We start from the raw sequence: 23700 nt of genomic DNA on the forward strand, positions 1-23700 counted from the left end.
AGCACAATGGGGGCCTGACTCGAACATCTGGGCTCTGCTGTAGTACAAATGACATCAGGTTTTTTCTGGATCTAAAATGGTTACTGGTTTCCCAGGTGGCAGCACTGACTGACTGTACCCAATGCCTGTTAAGTCTGCTATTTTTATAATACTTAGTTCTCCTGTTCGCACAGGGGACTGGACTAAATGACCTCTCGAGGTCCCTTCCCGTTCTACGATTCTATGATAATGTAACTTTCATAGGTTTACCCTTGGAAAATCTTTCTGAAACTTTGGTTACTCAGACTGACTGCCTTTCTTGCACTAAAGCATAGTAAGGCTAGTTTAAACTGAAATAAGTATGTCTGTACAGTATTTTGCACTAGTGTAACTAGCTGTTTTAAAAATCACACTAAGTTAAACTGTTGCAACTCTCCATGCAGACAAGTCCTAAATCAATTAGGAATTGCTTTAAGCTAAACTGAAATAAGGCTCTCTTAAACCAAAATAAATATGTCCATACAGGAGTTTACATTAATTTAACTAAAATCAATTTAAGTTAAAACGGTGCAACTTTCTTGTGTAGATGAGTCCTAGCTGGGCTGGAGACACAGCTATTTGAGTGACTGGCTGTCTCCTTCTAACCAATCGCAGAAATTACAAAAGCGTGCAGTACTCCCCTGTTGGTTTTGTGAGGTTGGTAATATCAATCTCAGTGAAATATCCCTGCTGTGGGGCTCACCTTTGCTGACTGCAAGATCCCATCTGCTCACTTTTAAGGGAGAGTTGTAACGTGACCTCTTTAATTTAGCCTTTTCTTTATTGCAGGTTTTTAGTTGGGTTTATCATATGTTGATGGGCGGCTTAGGGCAGGATCACATTTGTTACCTTTGTAGAAGTACTTGTTTTTAATTATGTACATGTAAGTGGTGCCAGATACCATGACTGTAAGTGCTTGGATGTCTGACTTCCTAACCGCCATCCCTACTTACTCCTGAGTAGTTAACACAGACTTCAGTAGACTGAGGGTTTTCTCCCTTTTAACTTCAATTTTTGACATGTAAGTAATTTATTTTTGTTCTAATTTTGGCAAATTTCTTAAACTTATACATGATTTTTTTGATTTAAATGGATAGCTGGACCAAGCAGGAACCTGACATTTCCTTAGAGTCCCTCCAATGTCATTAGAAATGTAGGAGAAGACATAATAGCTCCCATTGCACCTTTCTTTTGAGACACCAGGGGATCATCCAAGAAGCCTGAGATGATCTGTATCCCACCTATGAAAATATCTTGGTGTGTCTTTCAGATCCCACTTTCTGCAGTTCTATAAACCCTGTAAATTTACCTACTGCCTTTGAGTACCTCTGATTCTTCTCCAACAAGCCTGTAACAATCTCACCCAATTTCCCTCAACCCACAATTCCATGATACTTTTCTTGTCACCCTCCATCTAACCAGTGTTTTCTTAACCATGCTACTAATCTTTCCTGTACACCTTCCCCAGTGCCACAGTCTCAGGGAGTACTTTTGAAAGAACATAGGGTGTTTAGTAAGCACCCTGGTATCTGGAAGGAGGGCGCACTTTCTTTAGGCACCATGATGCTCAGTTGATTGTGAGAACACAAGTTAATTTGTTTGCAGCATTTTTTATTTTAAAGAAGGAGATTAACTACAAAATGCTACTTCACTACAATGTTAGGGCTGAACATTTAAATGTGCAAAAGTTAGAAAACTCAAAATGTAAGGCTCCATAACAACATGTACTCTACCATTTTATGTACATGTAACCCGAGTCAGGAAAGCACGTAGCACATGCTTACATGCTATCATTAACAGGAATGGATTTAAGTCCTATTTACTTCAATGGGATTTAAGCACATGCTTAAGTCGTGGCCTAATAGAGATACTTTCCTGAATCAGGGCAATAATCCGGTTCTCCGGTGCATTTTGTACTTTGTTCTTTTAAACGTAGGTTCCAATTCTGTGTTCTCTTATTTTGATAAAATTATTCCAAACTTATGGTGGTGTCAGCAAGAGCAAAACCAAACTCATCTTACCATTGCTAGTCATTTCAGGGTTTGTCTGCTAAGTCTTTAAAGCGGCATGTAGAAAAATAAATTGTATTATTCAGGTGGTATATGGAATGGTGTCTGAGCCCAGTAACACTTCATGTGTTAAAATGAGTTTTATAACCATGTCAAGTAGTTATTCCATTGGCACAGCCATTTTTTAAAATCACTTTTTAATGTTTATAAAAAGCTGGAAGTAAGTGCGTTTATATTCTGCTGTCTTGTTACAGCCTTACTTACATGTGCAGAGCAGGAGCAATCCAGACAGATGATAACTGCATTGTTTTAAAGGTAAGCTGGTTACATAATTTGATTGAAATTTAAGCAACAGTTAAACCAGAGTTTTTAATCACACTATGTTTGTCACTATTTTATTTGTGTATGTCTGTCATTAAGTGTTACAAAAGCACTATTAATTCTATGGGGGAGCGTTTCAAAGGCACAAAGTGCAGTTAGTTGTCCAGCTTCCTTTAAAAATTAGTTGCTTAACTCCCATTTATGCCTTTGAAAATCTCCCTATGGAGCAATATGTTCATTATAAATATTTAATAGTGATAACATTTTAATTCTGTTTATTAAGCTAGTTACAGTAAGTCTGAATCCAGAAAAAAAAAGTTTGATACAGAATCCATTTTATATTTGTCAAGTTGCAGAAACTTAAAAATTAGAAGTTGCACAGCAGTATTGGACAATCATTTGGAAAGAATATGCAAAACGACTTCATCAGGTTGCTGTCTGAATGCAAGTGAAAACCTGTCATTCATGATTTTTTGTTTTAAGAGTATTCAACAGATGATACTCTCAGTGCTTGCTTCAGTTTATATTTTTTAATCTGAAAAAACACTCTGCTAATAATAATTTCATAAAATATTTTTCTTACGGATCTGTGTGGACATTTTTATGTTCATCGTTTCTTATATGGTGGCCGGCAAGTGAAATTTTTGAGACTGTTATCCTGGTGTGTTAGGTATGATTTGCATATCCAGCCTTCTGTCAGAAAATTGCCATTTTAGAGCACCCCTGTAGGAATTACACAACTTTCTGGTTAGTTATAGAACCATGGCAGCACTGAAATCTAGAACGATCCTGTATCAACAAGAGATCTGAACATTCTAGAGCTGAGGGATACAAAGAATGTGCTCTCTTAAGCATTCCTCACTTCCTCATTGTATACTTGACAATGCAGTCAAAGAACAAGGGCGTTCCTTTGTTCAGTCTGTTAATTGTTTGAATAATAATAGAATTTGGTAGGTTTAAGAGCTGTCTGTCCAGTGAGACGTCTGTATCCATCATCCCAGATAATGGGAGACAGTTCAGGTTTAAGAAATACACAGTCTAGATGTGTGGTTGAGCAGCATTCACAGTATCTCTTTGACACGTGTAACATTCGTGCTCCTAGCTGGGAGTAGGAGAAAACTCCTGCTGTGGATATGGCCTTCGCAGACAAAGAGTAGAACCAGCTCTCATCTCACTTCTGTGGGAGCTGATTTCCCTCATGGTGGCTGGATCCATGCCCCCAGCAATTACCTACCTCTTCCTTTTAAGTACTCCTTGATAATTTCCCGGGGGCCGCATCCAGCCCTCGAACTCCTGCCAAGAAGCGGGATCCAGGGCTTAGAATCATAGAATATCAGGGTTGGAAGGGACCTCGGGAAATCATCTAGTCCAACCCCCTGCTCAAAGCAGGACCAATCCCAGAAGCAGCAGCATGTCCCCCCATCCAACTCCTACGCAGAGGCGTGGCCAGGAAGCTCTGTGCGCTGCCCCCTCTGCAGGCACCGCCACTGCAGCTCTCATTGGCCACAGTCCTGGTCAATGGGAGCTGCAGTGGTGGCACCTGTGGAGGGGGCAGCACACAGAGCTTCCTGGCCACGCCTCTGTGTAGGAGTTGGATGGGGGGACATGCTGCTGCTTGAGGTGAGCCGCTCCCAGAGCCTGTCCCCCCTGACCCCATCCTGCGCCCCAACCCCCTGCCCCAGCCCTGACCCCCCTCCCATCCTCTCACCCCTTGGTCCCAGCCCAGAGGACCCTCCTGTACCCCCAACCCCTCATCCCCCGTGTTATCCCAGAGACCACACCCCAAGCTGGAGCCCTCACCCCCCTCCCACACCCCAATCCCCAATTTTGTGAGCATTCATGGCCCGCAATACAATTTCCATACCCAGGTGTGGCCCTCAGGCCAAAAAGTTTGCCCACCCCTGGGCTAAAAGGTTGGCCCAAATGATTCTGTGCCATACCAGTTAACTCTTGCCTCTGAAACTGTAGACCCCTGACTCAGCCTGCCTACTGACTGTCTTATGCCCTAAATGGGTAGCACACAGGGGAAGGCACTTTGGTCTACTGAATTAAGTATTTGCAGGCAGGAGACCTGGATACTTCTCCTTGTGCTGACACTTATTTCCTGGGTGAAATTAGGCCAGTCACTTAACCTCCTGCTTTACTACTCTGTGAAATAGAGGTGATAATACTTATTTACCTATTTCTAGGCTGCTGGGAAGATTAAGTGGGCATGTTTAAATGATAGTGCGGCACAAGCTGGGGTATAAATCTACAGTGCTCCGGCATGCCACATACCAGTTATCTATATGTATCCTGCTGCTGCACAGTAAAAGTTCCCTAGAGTGCCTTGTGTACTTCTGATTCAAACAGCAGTAGTTCAGTGCACACTAGAGAACTTCTATTGCACAGCAGCAGGGACCACAAAGATAGTTATTGCACAGTACACTGGAGCACTGTTGATTTACACCCTAGACTGCTGATCACTAATTTATGTTTAGACAAGAACATAAGAACGACCATACTGAGTCAGACCAAAGGTCCATCTAGCCCGGTATCCTGTCTTCTGACAGTGGTCAATGCCAGGTGCTTCAGAGGGAATGAACAGAACAGTTTATCATCAAGTGATCCATCCCCTGTTCTGCAGTCCCAGCTTCTGGCAAACAGAGACTAGGGACACCATTCCTGCCTATCCTGGTTAATAGCCATTGATGGACCTATCCTCCATGAATTTGTCTAGTTCTCTTTTGAACCCTGTTATAGTCTTGGCCTTTACAACATCCTCTGGCAAATAGTTCCAGAGGGTGAGTGTCCATTGTGTGAAGAAATAAATACTTTTGTTTGTTTTAAACCTGTTGCCTGTTAACTTCATTTGGTGACCCCTAGCTCTTGTGTTATGAGAAGGAGTAAATAACACTTCCTTATTTACTTTCTCCACACCCATCATGATTTTATAGACCTCTATCATATCTCCCCTTAGTTGTCTCTTTTCCAAGATGATAAGTCCCAGTCTTATTAATCTCTCCTCGTATGGAAGCTGTTCCAGACCCCTAATCATTTTTGTTGCCTTTTTCTGAATCTCATTCCAATTCTAGTATGTCTTTTTTGAGATGAGACAACCATATCTGCACGCAGTATTCAAGATATGGGTGTACCATGGATTTATATAAAGGCAATATGATATTTTCTGTCTTATTATCTATCGCTTTCCTAATGGTTCCTAACATTCTGTTAGCTTTTTTGAGTGCTGCTGCACATTGAGTGGATGTTTTCAGAGAATTAACCACGACGTCTCTAAGATCTCTTTCTTGATTTCTCTTATTTCTTGACTGGTAACAGCTAATTTAAACCCCATCATGGTATATGTATAGTTGGGATTGTTTTTTCCAATGTGCATTACTTTGCATTTATCAACATTGAATTTCATTGGCCGTTTTGTTGCCCAGTCACCCAGTTTTGTGAGATCCCTTTGTGACTCTTCTGAGTCTGCTTTGGACTTGGCTATCTTGTGTAGTTTTGCATCATCTGCAAATTTTGCCACCTCAGTGTTTACCCTTTTTTCCAGATCATTTATGAATAATTTGACCTGTACTGGTCCCAGTACAGACTCCTGGGTTTATCTGTCTCTATTCTGAAAACTGACCTTTGTTTCCTATCTTTTAACCAGTTACTGATCCATGAGAGGCCCTTCCCTCTTACCTCATGATAAGTCTAATGTTTGTACAGTTCTTGGAAAATATAAAACTCTGTGAGCCAGATTCTCTGCTGTAACTCTGAAGTGCAGTTATACCAGCAAACAGTTTAGTCCTATGATTTTAATTTACTTTATTTTATTATTTTCAGACTTATTAGGTGCACCTTAGAGGAGCAGGGAGCAGCTTTGAAAATGGAAAACCAGTCTCTTCTGAGTTCTACTGACTTCCACTGAGACTAGTTGTTGGTTGGGGGCTAGTGTGATTCTTATGGTACATAAGTAGGGAAAGACTATGGGTGTAATATAGAATACAGTATTATTAGTAGAAACATTTTATAAAGAGAGAAGCTGTTTTTAAATGAAAGAGAGAAAGTATTTAGAGTAGCAGTGGTACTTTCAGGCTCTGCTGGAAGGAATAGCTTTAGTGGAAATATTTTCTCCCTGGAGCCACTGGCTCAAATCTGGGCAGGACTGACTCAAACCTTTTATGCTCAGTATGGCTAAATTGGGTTCCATGCAATTTACAAGCCTTGATAAATTCAGTTGCCAATGGGAAGTGAGAGGGCCATCTCCTTGCCTACATTAGGGTCACCTTGCACCACTCCCTCAACTCAGAGCAATCCTAAAGCTGGCATATCCAGCTCTGGGAGGATCCCTCTGTATGGAAATCCTTGGGCGACGTAGAGGCACTGTAGCATCTTCCATGTTACCTTCTCCCTGCAGGCATGGCACAGGGAACCCTGGTCTCTGATCTTCTTGCAGATTTTCTTTACTAGATCTTCTGACTTGTCTGAGGCAGCTTTGCACCACAAGTTGGCTGTGAAGCAGGCACTCATTTATCACTTGAATAGGATCAGGATTTTCTGGAAAACCTCCATATTATTGGATTTGGAGGAAGGGTGCAAAGGCTGACCAAATAGATCCACCTTTGTATTCAGATCTGTTGTTTGCAGATAGGCTTTTAGTTCCAGGTGGCATTTAGCACCCTGTCCCACTAGAGCTACAGCAGATCCTATGGCAAGAGTGAGCATAATAGATGGGATCAAGAGCTAAAGATTTCCAGAGTGACCATATGAAACTCATTGTACGTTTTTACCCAACATATTCTCAATAACAAGCCTAGATCAGATGCCCATATTGAGAAAAGTATTTCACAATCCCTCTGCTGTGGCGGATTGCTGCATGTCTGATCCCCAGTGACTCTTTGGTGGCAATGTCACTAGTGGAAAACTAGATTACTTACTAATAATTGGAGTTCTAATAATATATGGTCTCCACACGCCTATACTCCCTCACACTTCTTTCCTGCTGCATCAGGCCCCTTGTGTTTCTAGTCCAGAGGACGTTAAATGAATGAGGAGAGGCCACATGCCTCTTTCTAATCTTTGTCTCACTGCTCATCTCCATGAGGGATAGTCCATGGACATCTCTTGAGGCTTTCTGCTTTCAGCCATTCTCAGGTCTCACAGCTTGAAATGCAGATTCCAGGAGTTGGACTACATGAAGGCAATATTTTTCTAGCACTCCAGTTGTTGTTAAGGAACTCAGCCTTTTTATTTACACCATGAGTATGAGACATGTTCTTGTTTGTATTTTTGTTTCGGAATCACTCTGCTCCTACTTCCAGAAGCTGCTTCTTGTGACAATACTGGATTGGGAATGTTAGAATCAAAGTGGGATACTTGATATGCTCATTTTTACCTTGGTACCTAGAAGCCTCTTCCATAGCAGTGCTGGTGAGTTCTGCAGACAAATCACAGGGTTCTTGTCTACAGCACGAGTAAAGCTTTGCAAGTAAAGACTATTAAGTGGACATTTGAACTTCCATACAGAACATTTGATTGTGGGTCCTTTCGGGACATGACATTTGCAAAGAGTATTATGACCAAAAAAGATGACAGGAGAGAACCCTATAGTGCAGTGATGAGTGCTGAGAAGAGCCTATAATTAAATAAGTCGAACTTAATTTGTGTGTATATTCCCACAACTGTTTGTACCTTTTTTTCTTTAAGAAACTTTGGTGAGGAGAGTTGTGCTAGACATGAAACTGAAATGGAGTCTATAAAGACTTACAAATTATCTTCTCTGAAACTAAAGTTGAATTCTGTACCTTCCAGGCACTGCCAAGTTTGGTTCGGATGTGTAGTAAGGAAAGATTGCTGGAAGAACGAGTAGAAGGAGCCGAAACACTTGCCTATCTAATTGAAACAGATGTTGAGCTCCAGAGGATCGCCAGTATTACAGACCATCTTATTGCAATGCTTTCTGACTACTTCAAGTATCCCAGCTCAGTCAGTGCAATCACTGATATCAAAAGGGTATGTGTTTTTCTCTGTCAGTTCAGAACTTCTCAGAGTACATGAAAGAGATTTTGAAACTGCAAATGTGTCTCTTAAGTACGCAGAACTTTAATTAAAATTGTCTTTCAGTTGTTGCACTGCTGTATTAATGCCTGATCCTCTTGAAATCAGTGGGAGTTAGATCAGGCCCTCAATGTTTTTGACTCTTTAGGCACAAAACCTTTCTATTGTTGTATGAGTCTCTCTCCTCCCACACTGAGAAGGAACATTCCAGGCAAATAACACTGTAGGAGCAGTGAGTAGGAAAGGCCTGTTAGCCAAGCACTCTGCACAAGCACCTACACCACCACCTTCTAGACAGCTCTTTAGCCTCCTTTGCAATGGGAGCATGGAGTTGCAGAATCAGTCTCCCTGTATTGCTTACTCTCTCTAACTCCTCTCCTCTCACTGGGGAAGGGAGAACATAAGAAAGGAATGATGATCTCAGGGATGGAAAGTATTCTTAGCCTTCCCCCGCCCCTTCTTCCACTGATTTGGAATGTACTCCAGACAGACAAAGGTCCTCTAATCCCCTTTGGTTCTGGAATAGCCCAGGAAATCACAATTGGCAGATTTAGTTCTCAAACCCCTATAATATGATGTCATAAACAGATAGCTAAGGGTTAGTGTCTCTTACACCTGGAAAGAAGTAACCTGAAACACCTGACCAGAGGACCAATCAGGAAACAAGACTTTTTCAAATCTGGGTGGAGGGAAGTTTGTGTGTGAGTCCTTTGTTCTTGGTCTTGTGCCTAGCTCTCTCTCGGCTATGAGAGGATCTCTGTTTCCTACCTTTCTAATCTTCTGTTTCCCAGTTGTAAGTACAAAAGATCAGATAGTGATTTATATGTTTTTTTTTTGTATTTACATGTGTATAGTTGCTGGAATGTTTTGAATTGTATTCTTTTTGAATAAGGCTGTTTATTCATATTTCTTTTAAGCAAATGACCCTGTATTTGTCACCTTAATACAGAGAGACCATTTTTATGTATTTTTCTTTCTTTTTACATAAAGCTTTCTTTTAAGACCTGTTGGAGGTTTTCTTTAGTGGGGAACTCCAGGGAATTGAGTCTGTGCTCACCAGGGAATTGGTGGGAGGAAGAAGTCAGGGGGAAATCTGTGTGTGTTAGATTTACTAGCCTGACTTTGCATTCCCTCTGGGTGAGGAGGGAAGCACTTCTGTTTCCAGGACTGGAAATAGGGAGGGAACACCTGGAAGAGGGAAGGGAAATGGTTTATTCCCCTTTGTTGTGAGACTCAAGGGATTTGGGTCTTGGGGTCCCCAGGGAAGGTTTTTGGGGGGACCAGAGTGTCCCAAAACACTCTAATTTTTTGGGTGGTGGCAGCTTTACCAGGTCCAAGCTGGTAACTAAGCTTGGAGGTTTTCATGCTAACCCCCATATTTTGGACGCTAAGGTCCAAATCTGGGACTAGGTTATGACATATGGGGTTACTCCTGCTTACCCATGTTTACAAAATGCTCTGAGAGCCACAGATGAAAAAATACCACAAAAGTACAAAGAATTGTTAGCCAAATTTTAAATGGAATAAAAAAGACAAAAAAGAGGTTCAGTAACTGGCTGGGAAGCATTAGACATTGGCTAGAGAATCAAAAAACCAACATTCCAGACCTGAGTCTGACACTGTGTGTTTAGCACTTTTTATGAATGTCCAGAGTAAAGATCAGCAGCATTGCACATGTATGTCCAACTCAGCCATTTGGTGAGTGTATCTTGTGAAATGGATTATATCTTGTAAATTGTAGGTGGAATGAGGCAGGGCTCTGCAGGATAAATTGTTCTATTTGAAAAATTGTGTATAATCATGAAGTAATGTACTGCACTGTAATGTGGATGCACTGAGGCAGAGTTAAGCTTACTCCGACAAACTTACCTTTGGCATTTCCTGACTTCTGAGTGCATTACCCTGCAACCTCAAAATTCCCTTGACAGTGTTTTTCATGTTGAATTAAATAGATACCATTGCTTCATCTGTTGGAGTCTTTCAGCCAAAGTTCTAAGAGCAGTTTTGGTCCCTTGATACCATCCATTTTTATTGAGACTACTATTTAGATCCTATGGCAGCTTAAAGACTAACAGATTTATTTGGGCGTAAGCTTTCGTGAGTAAAAACCCCACTTCTTCATACGCATGCAGTGAAAATTACAGAAATAGGCATATATATATATTGGCACATGAAGAGAAGGGAGTTACCTTACAAGTCGAGAACCAATGTTGAAGGCCAATTCAATCAGGGTAGTTGTGGTCCGCTCCCAATAATTCATGAGGAGTAAGGTAAGGTAACTCCCTTCTCTTCATGTGCCAATATATATTTATGCCTGTTTCTGTAATTTTCACTCCATGCATCTGAAGAACTGCGGTTTTTACCCACAAAAGCTTATGCTCAAATAAATCTCAGTCTTTAAGGTGCCACCGGACTCATTGTTTTTGTGGATACAGACTAACATGGCTTCCCCTCTGATATCTAGATCCTAGTAAATCTAGTTGTTTTCCCCCAATCTGACCATGTAACTCTTTCTGTGAGGTGACGATGGCGAAAGGAGGACATTTTATTCTGGCTTGTAGAGGAAGAAGAGAGTGGGACTCATTTTGTCTGGGAAAATGTAACTAATCTCATCCTGTATTTTGAGAGGTTGCATACATATGTTGCTTGGTTATTACTATTTATCTGTATAGGCTACAATTCAGCAACGCAATCACATGTGTGCTTAACTTTAATTGTTAACTTCAGTGGGATATAAACACATACTTAAAGTTAATCTGCAGTTTCAGTGGTGATCCTGCCTGTTTGGTGTGTAATGCAATATAAACCTGAGTAAACAGGCACTAATCTATAACAATTAAGAAAATACCATGTGCAACTTTAAATGCTCTCTCATAAAGCATCTGACTTTGATTTACCTTTTTTCAATAGCTTGACCATGATTTAAAGCATGCTCACGAACTGCGCCAGGCTGCGTTCAAGTTGTATGCTTCACTTGGAGCAAATGATGAAGACATCCGGAAGAAGGTGAGTCTGGGAGAGGATCATCCTTTGGTATTGGCAGCTGTCATGCAGGGAGAAACATCAACCTGAAAGTCATGGTGGAGTGCATTCTCGCTGATGGATTGAGATAAAGCAGAGAGAATAAAAGCATAAGTGAAGGATGAATAGAATGCAAGTTTGGTTTTTGTTCTAGTGTGCACATGCTGGATTGACAAATAATGTGTTATGTTAATCTTATGGTGCACTTATTTTGCATATGAGTTCCAGAGAAATTTGATTTCACACTGTGAAGCAACAAACACTTTGACAAAATAGAATACTATAAATGCTTAATTTTGGAAACACCTCCTTTCTAATGCCATAAAGAAAATATCATCTCTCATTGTATATTGTCCTTCAATATATGGCCTAGTTATGTTCTTAATTTTTGCTAGTATGCAAATATTGTGTATATAAAGCTTTAAGTGATGTGTTTATGGTAAGTGGTCAGAGGAAATTAAAAATGTCTAAAAGCTATTCTAATATATAGTATATCCCTGTGTTCTTTGAGCAGTGCCCCTGCATTTCTAATCGGAGAAATTTGGTAGGAGTGTTCACATGCAATCTCCCTCCCTCGTGGTCTTCCTCTAGGCTATCTAGCACTGCATGGGCACACTGCTTTCAGTTCCTTCTTGACCGCCTTTGGCCTCGAATGGAACTAGCAGTAGTCTCTTCCTTCTTTACATTGATAGTGTTTAATATAAATGCTAGTTATTCTTAGAGCTTCCATTTCTTTTTAGTAGTTTAGAGTTTCCATTTTTCAGTTTTCATCATTTCCTGCCTTTTGTTGGGGGGGATTACCCCTTCAGGGGCACACCCAGTTCCTCCGGCTTCAAAGGTGCCTCTCCTGCAAGGAGGTAATCACAATAATGGACAGACACTTTCATTGCGTCCAGTGCCTTGGAGAGAGGGACATTCTGCAGAAGTGCACCTTCTGCCATCTGATAATGGTGAGATCTTAACTCCAGAGCTCAAGTTGAAACTTCTCCTCATGGAGGGTGCACTTCAGCTGCCAACTGACCCTGGTCCTGAAGCCTCATCAGGATGCAGATTGTCCGCAGTGCCTTCAATCCCCATAGAAAAAAGTCGGCTGACTCCCCCCCCAAAGCCTCTAGAAAAAGGGTTCAAAGCCCTCAAACTGAGTCCTTGAGCAGCCAGGGAGGATCCCCAGCAGCCTCAGTTACCTTGGTACCGACAGCTCTGAATTGCGGTACCCAGAAATATCAGAAACCCTCCAGTATGAGCTTTGCCATGGCATCTAAAGGCCTTTATGTGCATAGGCTTAGAAGCAATGGCACTGCCCGCTAGGGATGAGGACAGATACTGTACCACCTCTAAGAGATCAGCATTGACAAATCCACCCTCAGCATCGAGTGCATCAAAGCAACCCTCATCAGAGCATTCCTCCCATAAATAACCGTCAGTACTGACAAGTCAGCACTGGCACTCTTTGACAGTACTGAACATATCAACAGTACTTCTAGGAGTTCTGTTTCTCGAGGAACCTTATGGTCACAGAGTAACTGGAGTCCCTGCTACTTGGTACTGGAGCCCCATTACCAAGCATATCTAGATCCCTGGAATCACCACTGGCACTGGGCCATTTACCCACAGCATCCCAGTCAGCTCCACCCTTCTCTAGCAGGGAGTCATACAGTGACCAGGACCACAGTCTCTCCCTGGCCTTGCACCATGTACCACCTTTGCAATGCCAGGGTCTTGGATATTCTGCATGCTTCCTCCTCTTCCAGAATTGTCCTCTCAATTAACAAGGCACTTCTGGACCCTGCCAAGATGATTTGGTAGATATCAGCCTTCACTGCACCAATGCGCAAAAGAGCTGACAAGAAGTATTAAATTCCTCCTAAGGAGGCAGATTTCCTCTTTACGCACCCTCAGTGTAATTCTATAGTAGCAGGTGTGATTAATGCACAGGGAAAGAAATATCATGCCAGATCAACCGCATATGGTAGAGGTTGGAAGAGGCTAGACCTCTTTGGAAGGAAGGCATACTTTTTGGCGACATTACAATTCAGGGTCACAAACTACCAAGTTGTAATGGCTAAATACGACTACATAAATTAAGGGAAACTCAGCGTGTTTATTGACCACTTCTCAGAGACACAAAAGGGACAATTTCAGGCCATTGTCAAAGAGGGCCAGTTAGCAGCCAGAACAATGCTGCAAACCACACTGGGCGCCGCAAACACATTGGCCCACTTGGTCTGGACACAGTGGTAATGAGGCGGGCATCCTGGTTACACCTCTCCGGATTGCCCAAAGAAGTGCCAATGACATTCGAGAATCTCCTGTTCAAAGGGCCCAAACCCTTCACCAATAAGACTGATGCATCACTCCACACCTTAAAGGATTCCAAGGCCACACTACACTCCCTGGAAATCTACACATTGGGACAGAAGAGGAAATACGGCTCACAACCACCTCACAGATCCTGACCACCCCAGTTCCTTCCATCACAGCAGTATTATGGCTCACATCATAAAAGACCCAGGATGCAAAAGTGGAAGCTGTCATCCTCCCATTCCTCAATCTCTCAACCCTCATCCTCTAAGCATCGGTTTATATCATACCCTGCACAGCTGGCAGTATTTTATCCAATTCCTCACCTTTGGCCTATTCCTCACCTCACCAGAATGACAGCGGACCCTTCACCCCAACTTAAGGATCCTCCGACTCCAGGCTTGGGTACTTCTTGGTTCCAACACTTAGAGAGCAAATGCACCAAGAGGCTGAAAAAGATGTTACTACATAGCATGAAATCGACCATTTGTCATACTTACCTGCAAAAATGGAAATGCTTCCAAATTTGGTGCGATTCCAAACAAGTGGACCCAACATTTTCCTCAGTCCCTTCGATTCTAGGCTGCATTGTAGGTCTGGACTCTCTCTTCTTAGTTCACTTAAAGTATATTTAGTGTCCATAACAGTCTTCCACCATCCAGTGGACGGGTGCTCAGTATTCCTTACGGGCATGGGAAACTTCTTCCCACATGTCAGACCATCCACCCCAACCTAGGATCTCAATCTAGTTCTGAGAACATTGACTATGGCTTCTTGCTCTGTTACACCTGTCCATGAAGACAGCATTTCTAGTGGCTGTTACCTCAGCACGAAGGATAGGGGAAATAGTGGGGTTGATGGCACATCTGCTGTTCACGGTTTTCTTTGAACACAGTCACCTTGAGGCAACACCCCAAGTTCTTCTGCACCCCAGTAGCCTCCTTCTTTCATGTGAATCAGCTAGTCCACCTTCCCATTTTTTCCCCAAAACTACATTCATTGAACTATAGAATATCAGGGTAGGAAGGGACCTCAGGAGGTCATCTATTCCAACCCCCGCTCAAAGCAGGACCAATCCCCATCTAAATCATCCCAACCAGGGCTTTGTCAAACCTGACCTTAAAAACTTCTAAGGAAGGAGATTCCACCACCTCCCAACCGAAATCTCCCCCACTGCAACTTGAGACCGTTACTCCTTGTTCTGTCATCTGATACCATTGAGAACAGTCTAGATCCATCCTCTTTGGAACCTCCTTTCAGTAGTTGAAAGCATCTATCAAATCCCCCATCGTTCTTCTCTTCTGCTGACTAAACAATCCCTCTTCCCTCAGCCTCTCCTCATAAGTCATGTGCTCCAGCCTCCTAATCATTTTTGTTGCCCTCCTCTGGACACTTTCCAATTTTTCCACATCCTTCTTGTAGTGTGGGGCCCAAAACTGGACACTCCAGATGAGACCTCACCAATGTCGAATAGAGGGGAATGATCATGTCCCTCGATCTGCTGGCAGTGCCCCTACTTATACAGCCCAAAATGCTGTTAACCTTCTTGGCAACAAGGGCACGCGGTTGACTCATATCCAGCTTCTCGTCCACTGTAACGCCTAAGTCATTTTCTTCAGAACTGCTGCCTAGCCATTTGGTCCCTAGTCTGTAGCAGTGCATGGGATTCTTCCATCCTAAGTGCAGGACTCTGCATTTGTCCTTGTTGAACCTCGTCAGATTTCTTGTGGCCCAATCCTCTAATTTGTCTAGGTCCTTCTGTATCCTATCTCTACCCTCCAGCATATCTATCACTCCTCCCAGTTTAGTGTCATCTGCAAATTTTCTGAGGATGCAGTCCACGCTATCCTCCAGATCATTGATGAAGATACTGAACAAAACCAGCCCAGGACCGACCCTTGGGGCACTCCGCTTGATACCGGCTGCCAACTAGACATGGAGCTATTGATCATTACCCCTTGAGCCTGACGATCTAGCCAGCTTTCTATCCATCTTATAGTCCATTCATCCAGCCCATACTACTTTAACTTGCCGGCAAGAATACGGTGGGAGCCCGTATCAAAAGCTTTGCTAAAGTCAAGGAACAATACGTCCAGTGCTTTCCCCTCATCCACTTATCTCGTCATAGAAGGCAATTAGGTTAGTCAGGCATGACCTGCCCTTGGTGAATCCATGCTGACTGTTCCTGATCACTTTCCTCTCCTCTAAGTGCTTCAGAATTGATTCCTTGAGGACCTGCTCCATGATTTTTCCAGGGACTGAGGTGAGGCTGACTGGCCTGTAATTCCCCGGATCCTCCTCTTTCCCTTTTTTAAAGATGGGCTTTTTCCAGTCATCCAGGACTTCCCCTGATCACCATGAGTTTTCAGAGATAATGGCCAATGGCTCTGCAATCACATCCACCAACTCCTTTAGCACCCTCGGATGCAGTGCATCCAGCCCCATGGACTTGTGATTGTCCAGCTTTTCTAAATAGTCCCAAACCACTTATTTCTCCACAGAGGGCTGGTCGTCTCCTCCCCATGCTTTGGTGCCCAGTGCAGTAGTCTGGGAGCTGACCTTGTTCGTAAAGACAGAGGCAGAAAAAGCATTGAGTACATTAGCTTTTTCCACATCCTCTGTCACTACGTTGCCTCCCTCATTCAGTAAGAGGCCCACACTTTCCTTGACTTTCTTCTTGTTGCTAACATACCTGAAAAAACCCTTCTTGTTACTCTTAATATCTCTTGCTAGCTGCAACTCCAAGTGTGATTTGGCCTTCCTGATTTCACTCCTGCATGCCAGAGCAATATTTTTATACTCCTTCCTCGTCATTTGTCCAATCTTCCACTTCTTGTAAGCTTCTCTTTTGTGTTTAAGATCAGCAAGGATTTCACTGTTAACCCAGGCTGGTCACCTGCCATATTTACAGTTCTTTCTACACATCGGGATGGTTTGTTCCTGCAACTTCAATAAGGATTCTTGAAAATACAGCCAGCTCTCCTGGACTCCTTTCCCCCTCATGTTATTCTCCCAGGGGATCCTGCCCATCAGTTCCCTGAGTGAGTCAAAGTCTGCTTTTCTGAAGTCCTAGGTCCGTATTCTACTGCTCTCCTTTCTTCCTTATGTCAGGATCCTGAACTTGACCGTCTCATGGTCACTGCCTCCCAGGTTCCCATCCACTTTTGCTTCCTCGACTAATTCTTCCCAGTTTGTGAGCAGCAGGTCAAGAAGAGCTCTGCCCCTAGTTGGTTCCTCCAGCACTTGCACCAGGAAATTGTCCCCTACGCTTTCCAAAAACTTCCTGGATTGTCTGTGCACCACTGTATTGCTCTCCCAGAAGATATCAGGGTGATGGAAGTCTCCCATGAGAACCAGGGCCTGTGATCTAGTAACTTCTGTTAGTTGCCGGAATAAAGCCTTGTCCACCTCATACCCCTGGTCCGGTGGTCTGTAGCAGACTCCCATCACGACATCACCCTTGTTGCTCACACTTCTAAACTTAATCCAGAGACTGTCAGGTTTTTCTGCAGTTTCATACCGGAGCTCTGAGCAGTCATACTGCTCTCTTACATACAATGCAACTCCCCCACCTTTTCTGCCCTGCCTGTCCTTCCTGAACAGTTTATATCCATCCATGACAGTACTCCAGTCATGTGAGTTATCCTACCAAGTCTCTGTTATTCCAATCACATCATAGTTCCGTGACTGTGCCAGGACTTCCAGTTCTCCCTGCTTGTTTCCCAGGCTTCTTGCATTTGTGTATAGACACTTAAGATAATTCGCTGATCTTAAGTATGAGACAGGAGTCCTCCCCTCTTGTGCTCTCCTGCTCTTGCTCCCTCCCGGTATCACATTTCCCCACTTATCTCTGGGCTTTGGACTCCTTCCCCTGGTGAACCTAGTTTAAAGCCCTCTTCACTAGGTTAGCCTGCCTGCTTGCGAAGATGCTGTTCCCTCTCTTTGTTAGGTTGAGGCCATCTCATTCTTTGCAGTATCATTTGGTGCCAATGTGGAGAAGCAGGAAGGGGTAACAATCCAGGGGCTTGATGAGTCTCGCAGTCTCTCTGTCACATCGTGAATCCTAGCTCCTGGCAAGCAGAGACCTCTCTGTTTTCCCAGTCAGAGTGACAGATAGATGACTCAGTCCCTCTGAGGAGAGAGTCCCCAACCACCACCACCCATCTCTTTCTTTTGGGAGTGGTGGTCATGGAACCCCCATCCCTAGGACAATGCATCTCATACCTTCCAATTGATGGAGTCTCCTTCTGCTCCCTTCCCTCAGATGTATCATCTAGTCTACTCTCCGCATTAGTACCTGTGGAGGGAACATGAAAACGGTTGCTCACCTGTATCTGCATTGCTGGTACATGGATGCTCCTCTTTCTTCTTCTGGAGGTCACATGCTGCCAACAGGGAGGCGATACTACATATGCTGGATGTTAGGAGATCCCTAGCATTTTATTTAGCCAGGACTAAGGACTTTATCAAGTCTCCTAAACTCTTCCTTTAGTTTGCGAAAAGATTCAAGGATTCTGCAATATCAACTCAAAGACTCTCCAAATGGGTCTAATAGTTGCTTTAACCACTTTTACCATGCGTATAACCTGCAGCACTCCACAAGATGTGTTTATACCTTGGCTGCGTTTTTTAAAGATGTCCCCATCTCAGAAATCTGCAGGGCAGCAACCTGGGCCTCTGGCCATGCTTTTGCAGAATATTATGTGATTACTCAAGACTTCAGCTCTGAAGAACTATCATCAATAACAGAAGCACCAGCACTCCATGGGGGATACTTCTGTGAAGTCACCTACAATGGAGTACCTATAGGGACACTACTCAAAGAGGAGGAGGAAATTACTCAACTTGTGGAGTAACAATGGTTCTTTGAGATGCATCATTCTATGGATGCTCCACAACCTGCCCTTCTCCCCTTTACTTCTGCGTTCTCAAGAAGGGGCTCTTCTCTTTGAGTAAGTTCCTGGACTGTATTGCAGACAACTTTTTATTTCAGAAAGTTGAAAAAGCTACTGGGGGGAAGCTGTTCTAGACTTGATTTTAACAAATAGGGAGGAACTTGTTGAGAATTTGAAAGTAGAAGGAAGCTTGGGTGAAAGTGATCATGAAATCATAGAATTTGCAATTGTAAGGAGGGGTAGAAGGGAGTACAGCAGAATAGAGACAATGGATTTCAGGAAGGCGGATTTTGGTAAGCTTAGAGAGCTGATAGGTAAGGTCCCATGGGAATCAAGACTGAGGGGAAAAACAACTGAGGAAAGTTGGCAGTTTTTCAAAGGGATGCTATTAAGGGCCCAAAAGCAAGTTATTCCGATGGTTAGGAAAGATAGAAAATGTGGCAAAAGACCATCTTGGCTTAACCACGAGATCTTGCGTGACCTACAAAATAAAAAGGCGTCATATAAAAAATGGAAACTAGGTCAGATTACAAAGGCCGAATATAGGCAAATAACACAGGAATGCAGAGGCAAGATTAGAAAGGCAAAGGCACAAAATGAACTCAAACTAGCTATGGGAATAAAGGGAAACAAGAAGACTTTTTATCAATACATTAGAAGCAAGAGGAAGACCAAGGACAGGGTAGGCCCACTGCTCAGTGAGGAGGGGGAAACAGTAACGGGAGACTTGGAAATGGCAGAGATGCTTAATGACTTCTTTGTCTCGGTCTTCACTGAGAAGTCTGAAGGAATGTCTAGTATAGTGAATGCTTACGGGAAGAGGGTAGGTTTAGAAGAGAAAATAAAAAAAAGAGCAAATAAAAACTCACTTAGAAAAGTTAGATGCCTGCAAGTCACCAGGGCCTGATGGAATGCATCCTAGAATACTCAAGGAGTTAATAGAAGAGGTATCTGAGCCTCTAGCTATTATCTTTGGGAAATCATGGGAGACGGGGGAGATTCCAGAAGACTGGAAGGGGGCAAATATAGTGCCCATCTATAAAAAGGGAAATAAAAACAACCCCGGAAACTACAGGCCAGTTAGTTTAACTTCTGTACCAGGGAAGATAATGGAGCAGGTAATTAAAGAAATCATCTGCAAACACTTGGAAGGTGGTAAGGTGATAGGGAATAGCCAGCATGGATTTGTAAAGAACAAATCGTGTCAAACTAATCTGATAGCGTTCTTTGATAGGATAACGAGCCTTGTGGATAAGGGAGAAGCGGTGGATGTGATATACCTAGACTTTAGTAAGGCATTTGATACAGTCTTGCATGATATTCTTATAGATAAACTAGGAAGGTACAATTTAGATGGGGCTACTATAAGGTGGGTGCATAAGTGGCTGGATAACCGTACTCAGAGAGTAGTTGTTAATGGCTCCCAATCCTGCTGGAAAGGTATAACAAGTGGGGTTCCGCAGGGGTCTGTTTTGGGACCGGCTCTGTTCAATATCTTCATCAACGATTTAGATGTTGGCATAGAAAGTACGCTTATTAAGTTTGCGGACGATACCAAACTGGGAGGGATTGCAACTGCTTTGGAGGACAGGGTCAAAATTCAAAATGATCTGGACAAATTGGAGAAATGGTCTGAGGTAAACAGGATGAAGTTCAATAAAGATAAATGCAAAGTGCTCCACTTAGGAAGGAACAATTAATTTCACACATACAGAATGGGAAGAGACTGTCTAGGAAGGAGTATGGCAGAAAGAGATCTAGGGGTCATAGTAGACCACAAGCTTAATATGAGTCAACAGTGTGATACTGTTGCAAAAAAAGCAAACACGATTCTGGGATGCATTAACAGGTGTGTTGTAAAGAAGACACGAGAAGTCATTCTTCCGCTTTACTCTGTGCTGGTCAGGCCTCAGCTGGAGTATTGTGTCCAGTTCTGGGCACTGCATTTCAAGAAAGATGTGGAGAAATTGGAGAGGGTCCAGAGAAGAGCAACAAGAATGATTAAAGGTCTTGAGAACATGACCTATGAAGGAAGGCTGAAGGAATTGGGTTTGTTTAGTTTTGAAAAGAGAAGACTGAGAGTGGACATGATAGCAGCTTTCAGGTATCTAAAAGGGTGTCATCAGGAGGAGGGAGAAAACTTGTTCACCTTAGCCTCCAATGATAGAACAAGAAGCAATGGGCTTAAACTGCAGCAAGGGAGATTTAGGTTGGACATTAGGAAAAAGTTCCTAACTGTCAGGGTAGTTAAACACTGGAATAGATTGCCTAGGGAAGTTGTGGAATCTCCATCTCTGGAGATATTTAAGAGTAGGTTAGATAAATGTCTATTAGGGATGGTCTAGACAATATTTGGTCCTGTCATGAGGGCAGGGGACTGGACTCGATGACCTCTCGAGGTCCCTTCCAGTCCTGGAGTCTATGAGTCTATGAGAAGGAATTGAGGGTGGTTCGCCAGCACAGTGCTATGTAGCCTTGAGGTGGGCCGACCTGACATTGCTACCAAAATTATCCGATTACGGGTGCAGATACACCAACAGTGGAGCACCCATAGGGTGACACGTCCCAAAGTACCATCTTTTCTGCACAAGATGAGTAACTTTCTCTTGTTTTGCAGTGTAGCATAATGCAGACTCTTTCTCAGAAGTAAACATAAGGAAGCAGTAATGTTTAAAAGGAGATTCATGGCTAGCTTCTACCAGGCAAACCACACTGCAGGTGGCAGTGCATATTATCCCCAGTGATAATAACCAGAGTATTCTCTCCTACTTGGCTTGTCCTCATCTGTGCATATGAGGCATTTAAGTCCACTTGGAGCTTGTTAGGTCTGATAGACCTTGAAGATGTTTATCATAACCTAAGAGTGAAATGTGGCGATAGAATTACTATGAAAATAAATATTGGATTTTTATTATGAATAAAATAGGATAAAAAAGCAAGAATGACGTATCACAATACACATTAATCCTGAAAATGCTACAAAATAGCTCTAATATAACTAAAGGAATATTCAGGACAGAAATGCCAATCACTCAAGGCAAGATTTAGCATTGAAACCTTACCAGGCTGGAGATAAATTCAGCCTTGAAACAGCAATTCTACTAGTAAAATAATTTACTACATACAATGTAAGGTGCTTTGTTTTTCATGGATGCTACTGAAAATAACGTCTGTCAATATTTTTTAAATATGACAGTAATATGGATTTTTAGGGGAAAAAGGATTTTTTGTTTGCGGGATAATTTTATCTCCTTCACTGAACTAGTTTAAATCATTTGGTTTGCCTTGACCTCTTCTAAAAGGTGCATCCCCTCTTTGACTAAAGCTAATGTGACTGCTGGAAAATGGAGCCCCACTAACCATACAGTATCACTTCCCAAATATCTGTCACCTGACACACATCCTTATGCCTTAGTCCTAATTGTTTTCACTTGTCCAAACAGTGTGATCTTTTATTTGAACATGCAATATCTTATTAACAGAAAGAAAGTGTTCATGTAAAAACTGATATTTAAAAAACGCACTGATTTATATTTATTCTAGCAACTCCATGCTTCAAAAACTATTTTAAAAAACTTGATGTGGTAAATAATTCTCTGTTTAACTCTTATATTCTGCCACTTTCCATATACGATGTGAAATTCTGCTCTCAGGCCAATGCACCCAGTTGACTTAAATGGAGTTTTACTGATGTAAATGAGTACAAAAGTTTGCTTAGTGAGATTTAAGTGTTTTTTTTTTCACTGCTTCCAAAATTTGTTTAATGTGAACTGATTCTGTACCGTGATGCTATTTTCCAGAATTTATATAGGCTTATGTAATGGTCTCCTAAAACCCATACGAAGCAGGATAAATGTTTCAGTTCAGTGATGATTCAAAAGGACTCTACATATTAAGATCTTAGCTCAGAAAAGTGCAGACTAACCATTAAAAAGTCTTTTTATAATATTATTTCTGTGTAATTTCTTTCTAATAAAATATTTATTTTTAAATTGTTGATTCATATTTGTGGTATCATAGTTTGTAGTCTTATTTGCAATATACCACTGATCTACAAATCATATGTTGTTTAAAAATATTGTATATGTAGCTTGTGTGTTTTCCTAACTTTTCTAAATAATTTTGTCATTAGCATCTCCACAGAATGATGAAAAATAGATGTTTGTAGCTGTAAAATACTGAATAGATGTAATTATTTGTGCTCCCCTAATAAAAAGTAGCTTTATCAGACTAGAATGTATTTTGAAGAAGTTAGCTGTATTCAGAAACATTGTAGTACACCGCCCTGCTTTCATGTACTGCAATAGGTTGACAGGACTTACAAAACTTGGATCATATTAGAAATATCTGTTCAGAATATTATGCCCTGTGATATGTACCATGTTTTAAAAAAAAAAATGGGGTGGAATTTGAGAGTGCTTTCCAACTGTTTTTTTTCAGGGTTTCTTCCTTACTAAACCAAAGAGATTCTTAAAGCATATCTCTTTTGTGAAAGGGATAAACTTCTAACAAATTCACAACAACTTTGGAGGATGGAAATAGTGAAATATACAATAATCTCCACAGTGAATTTATTGAAGAAATTGTAATAGTTTTAAGACTGATTAAAATTTTGATCAGTGTGTATCTTTAAATTCATTGCCCTCTGAGGGAGAAAGGTTGCTTTTGTGGTTAAAGCACTGGAGTGAGATTCAGGAGATCTCTGTTCATTTCCCAGTTCTTGCACACATTCCTGTGCAACCTTGGGCAAATCAAATAATTCTCTACCTCCCAGGAGAGTTGATTATAAATTAATTGTCTGTGAGGTGCATACATACTACTGTGATGGTGGCCATGTAAGTACCCAGATCATTTGCCACTCTTCAAATGATCTGTAAACAGGGACAGATTCCTGTTCTTAAATATATGTAAGATACTTACCTTTTTATTCAGTGTATTTCTTTGTAGCATCTAGAAAGCCAATGACTAGTAGTTGTCTTATTAAAATGTCAAGGAACAGAAGAAACTCCGATGAGGAAACATAGTCTAGTGCAGCGGTTCTCAACCTGTTTACCATTGTGGGTTACGTATGCAGCTCTCTGAGTTATGTGGGCCGCATC

The 23700-nt window shown here is 42.1% G+C and overlaps 1 protein-coding gene across 6 annotated transcripts in view; it reads left to right on the forward strand.

Annotated features, from left to right (window-relative positions):
- ARMC8 (armadillo repeat containing 8) overlaps positions 1 to 23700 on the forward strand; it is a 199406-nt gene that overhangs the window by 124148 nt on the left and 51558 nt on the right. For all 6 annotated transcript variants that reach the window (XM_030576125.1, XM_030576122.1, XM_030576120.1 and 3 more), the window contains 3 exons: positions 2282 to 2342; positions 8139 to 8339; positions 11295 to 11390. In XM_030576125.1, the coding sequence (XP_030431985.1) occupies positions 2282 to 2342; positions 8139 to 8339; positions 11295 to 11390 (358 nt within the window). The remainder of the gene's footprint in view (positions 1 to 2281; positions 2343 to 8138; positions 8340 to 11294; positions 11391 to 23700) is intronic.

Source organism: Gopherus evgoodei, chromosome 9, assembly GCF_007399415.2.
Source record: "Gopherus evgoodei ecotype Sinaloan lineage chromosome 9, rGopEvg1_v1.p, whole genome shotgun sequence".
In the NCBI taxonomy this organism is placed as follows: Eukaryota; Metazoa; Chordata; order Testudines; family Testudinidae; genus Gopherus; species Gopherus evgoodei.